The sequence below is a fragment of the Henckelia pumila genome, chromosome 4 (genome assembly GCF_033568475.1).
Source record: "Henckelia pumila isolate YLH828 chromosome 4, ASM3356847v2, whole genome shotgun sequence".
NCBI classification, from domain to species: domain Eukaryota; kingdom Viridiplantae; phylum Streptophyta; class Magnoliopsida; order Lamiales; family Gesneriaceae; genus Henckelia; species Henckelia pumila.
In genome coordinates this window covers 131,930,082-131,933,718 of record NC_133123.1, presented here as the reverse complement: position 1 = coordinate 131,933,718, position 3,637 = coordinate 131,930,082, and the positions used below count along the sequence as shown (strand labels likewise).

At 34.0% G+C, this 3,637-nt stretch overlaps 1 protein-coding gene across 1 annotated transcript; it reads left to right on the top strand.

Annotated features, from left to right (window-relative positions):
* The first annotated feature begins 1,681 nt into the window (after positions 1 to 1,681).
* Positions 1,682 to 3,184, top strand: LOC140861765 (uncharacterized). The gene is made up of 2 exons (XM_073264779.1): positions 1,682 to 2,428; positions 2,828 to 3,184. The coding sequence occupies exons 1-2, from the start codon at positions 1,682 to 1,684 to the stop codon at positions 3,182 to 3,184; spliced, it is 1,104 nt and encodes a 367-aa protein (XP_073120880.1).
* The last annotated feature ends 453 nt before the right edge of the window (positions 3,185 to 3,637 follow it).

Genomic DNA, 3,637 nt, shown 5'->3' with positions numbered 1-3,637 from the left:
GAGCAATCTGCGACAAGTAGAGAAGAAATTAATCGAAAATTCATCCGCCTTTTGAGTAAGTCATCGTCTCGCATATAGCTTCTGATTTTCCCCAATTTTTCCTCTTATGATCGAAACCTCTCTATTCTCCCAATTTTTTTTTTAATTTTGGTAACCCTATTGCTGCAGGCCAGCCTTCACCGATCGATTTTACTTCCTCAGAACGAAATCTAGAATCCCACGGAGAACACAGCGACGCAGGTCAGTTTTCTCTTCTTTTTTTTTTTGGTTATCAGTCTGAGAAGAATTCGTGGTGTTGAGAAATAATTTGTTGCAGATTTGTTTTGGTTATCGGTGTACCTTGTTAATCTCTCGGGCTTTGTTAATCTCTCGGGCATATGTATTTAGGTGATTGGTAATAATAGACTCTTGCTTCAAAATTGTTGGATCGGGTTTAGTTCCACAGCTTTTATCAACAAGGTTACGAGTTATAATAACTAGATATACTGACATTTGTAATTGGTCAAATGTTCACCATATTATATATAAAATCTGATCAAAACTACTCTTGTTTGATTAGCAAAAAACAGTAGAAGTTTGAACAAATTATTGAGTGTGTGTGTAAGTGAAAATCAGCAGATTTGAACAGATTTGAATGGGAGATATGGATCAAAACAGATTTGAACATAGAGCCCCCCTATGTTTCAAGATCTAGCTGCTATTTTTGTTCCATGTTGTTACTAGATTTAGTATAAAATCATCACAGTAGCTGCTATATTTACCATTGAATTGCCTCATTGGATAGACATCTTAATCTTGATCTGAACAATATTTTATTTATCCACGAAGTAAAATAATTTAAGTTTTTGCTCTTTAGGGGTAGCTGCTATTCACAAATTGTAGCACGATTCGTGAGTGAGTAGTAGCACTTGGATCAATGTTTTGCGATGTACTAAGTAATTTAGTTGAAGTTTTTCAATTTAACTCAAAGAAATCAAAGAAACTTTTGAGACTTTTTAGTTATTATTATTGTACTTGACTTGCTCTTGAGTCCTTGACAGTGTATGCATGTGTGGGTGCAGCAGGAATAAACTCTAATCTATTTTAGAGTCTTGATCAATTTAATAATTGAACTTTTATGATTATTTTGACTGGTTGAGTTCTCATGAAACGGGATCTATTGGATTTATCACTTAAAATAATTTGCTAATCTCATAGAATTTGTATAAATTAGATTTATATGTGATTCTGTCTCGTCTAAGCCTGTGTCTTCGTGGATGTCATTGTGTTGAAACAGAAGCATGGTTATCTTTGCTTTATTTTTTGTGAAGAACTGATTTGAAGTGAATATGAAACTGTTATTTTTTCCATTTAGAAATATTTTGTCCTAAATTAATTTTCATGATATTTGAAATCTGTCAACTTGTTTGGCCCTCAAATTGTTTGAGTTTTTATTGAACTTACAATCTTGCACTAGTTTGAAATCTGAACAAGTTTCTCAATTATATGAAAATCAATTTTAATTTGCTTCTCCCTTTTTTATTGACTTTTATTTTTTATGTATATTAAATAAATATAAAAATCTTATTTTATATTAAACATAAAATTTGGGGTGTATTGTTGTATATATATCTTATTTTCAAATTATATAAGGAATCATGAACGCATATATTTGTACGTTAAGGTTTTGTTGAATTATGAAATGGATAAGAAATGGATTCATCTACCTTCAAGGCTTGTACCCGAGTATGAAGAAGGGGTGCAAAAATTTATTGCACAAGCTAGGAACTATGCCAAAACAAGGGAAGTAATTTTATTTCCTTGCAAGCGTTGCAAAAATAAGAAGTATATGAAATTTGACGATGTGTACGACCACTTAATTATTAAGGGGTTCAATCCTTCTTATACTGTTTGGGTTTTCCATGGTGAAATTTATAACTCAAAATCTCAAGGTGAAGGTAGTTCAGGAGGAGTTCGGATAGAGGATGAAAGTAGAGAGGCATATAACTTGTATAAGAATGTCTTTGTGCCGGAAGAAGAGGATGGAAACACTATGCCTGAAACGAAAGATTATATGTTTGCTGATTTATTAGAAGATGCAGAAACTCCTCTCTTTCCTGGTTGTACAACATACACGAAGTTGTCAGCAGTCGTCACATTATACAATTACAAGTCTACTAATGGTCACAGTGACAATAGTTTCAATGAGCTCCTTAAGATCTTAGTTGTCATGCTTCCAGAAAAAAACATACTCCCAGAAAATGTTTACTCGATGAGGAAGTTGTTGAAACCATTTGATTTAGGATATGAGAAGATACATGCTTGCCCAAATGATTGTTGTTCATTTAGGAATGAGCTTAAAGATTTGGAATTGTGTCCGAAGTGTGGTTCTTCAAGATGGAAAGTGGACAAAGTCACTGCCAAAGTTTGTAAAGGAGTTCCTGAAAAGGTACTACGGTATTTTCCCATAATACCAAGATTGCAAAGGATGTTCAGATCAAAATAAAAAGCTGAAGAGTTGATCTGGCACTCGAACCACAAGAGTCAAGATCATATGATGCGTCATCCAGTTGATTCAGTAGCTTGGGATACAATAAATCATAACTGGCCAGATTTTTCATCGGATCCTAGAAATCTCCGCCTTGGTCTTGCAACAGATGGATTCAACCCTTTTGGTGACCTTAGTTCCAGATATAGTTGTTGGCCTGTTATTTTGGTCAATTATAACCTTCCTCCATTGATGTGTATGGAGAAGGAAAACCTTATGCTGACATTATTGATTCCAGGTCCGAAGTAACCCGGAAATGATATAGATGTATACTTGGAACCTCTTGTGGATGATTTGAAGAAGTTGTGGGACACAGGTGTGGAGTCGTATGATGCATTTAACAAGTCAATGTTTAATATGAAGGCTATTTTTATGTGGACAATTAATGATTTTCCAGATTATGGAAATCTAGCTGGATGTTCCACAAAAGGGAAACTTGGTTGCCCCATATGCGGAGAAAATGTATGTTCAATGTGGCTTAAGTATAGTAGAAAGTTTTCATACATGGGCCACAGAAGATTTCTTGCTCCTAATCATCCATTTCGTCAAAAAAAGAAGTGGTTTAATGGGAAAAAAGAGACGAAAGGAAAACCTAGACCTTTGAACGGCTTGGAAATTATGGATGAAATGAAAGACATTGAAAATGATTGGGGTTAAAAAGAAAAATGGTGAGACTATCAATACTTTGAGAAAAAAAAGAAAGAAGCAAGATAGTTCAAAGAAGGAACAAAAGTTGGTTCAAAGGTGGAAGAAAAAATCAATCTTTTTCGAGTTTCCATATTGGAGTGTAAGTTATTTTGCAATTATTCGTTATTATTTTTATTCATAAATTGTTAGAAATATTCTCAACTAACACTATGAAATGTGTCCATGGTTACTTGTAGGGGCTCCTGCTACGTCATAACTTAGATGTGATGCATATTGAAAAGAATTTCTGCGAAAATATCATAGGCACATTGTTGAACCTGAAGAACAAATCCAAAGATGGTGTAAATGCTCGCAAAGATTTGATTCACTTAAACATTAGAAAAGAATTACACCCTCAACAAAAAAGAGAAAATAAGTATCACTTGCCTACTGCACCATACACGTTGTCTAAAAAAGAAATGG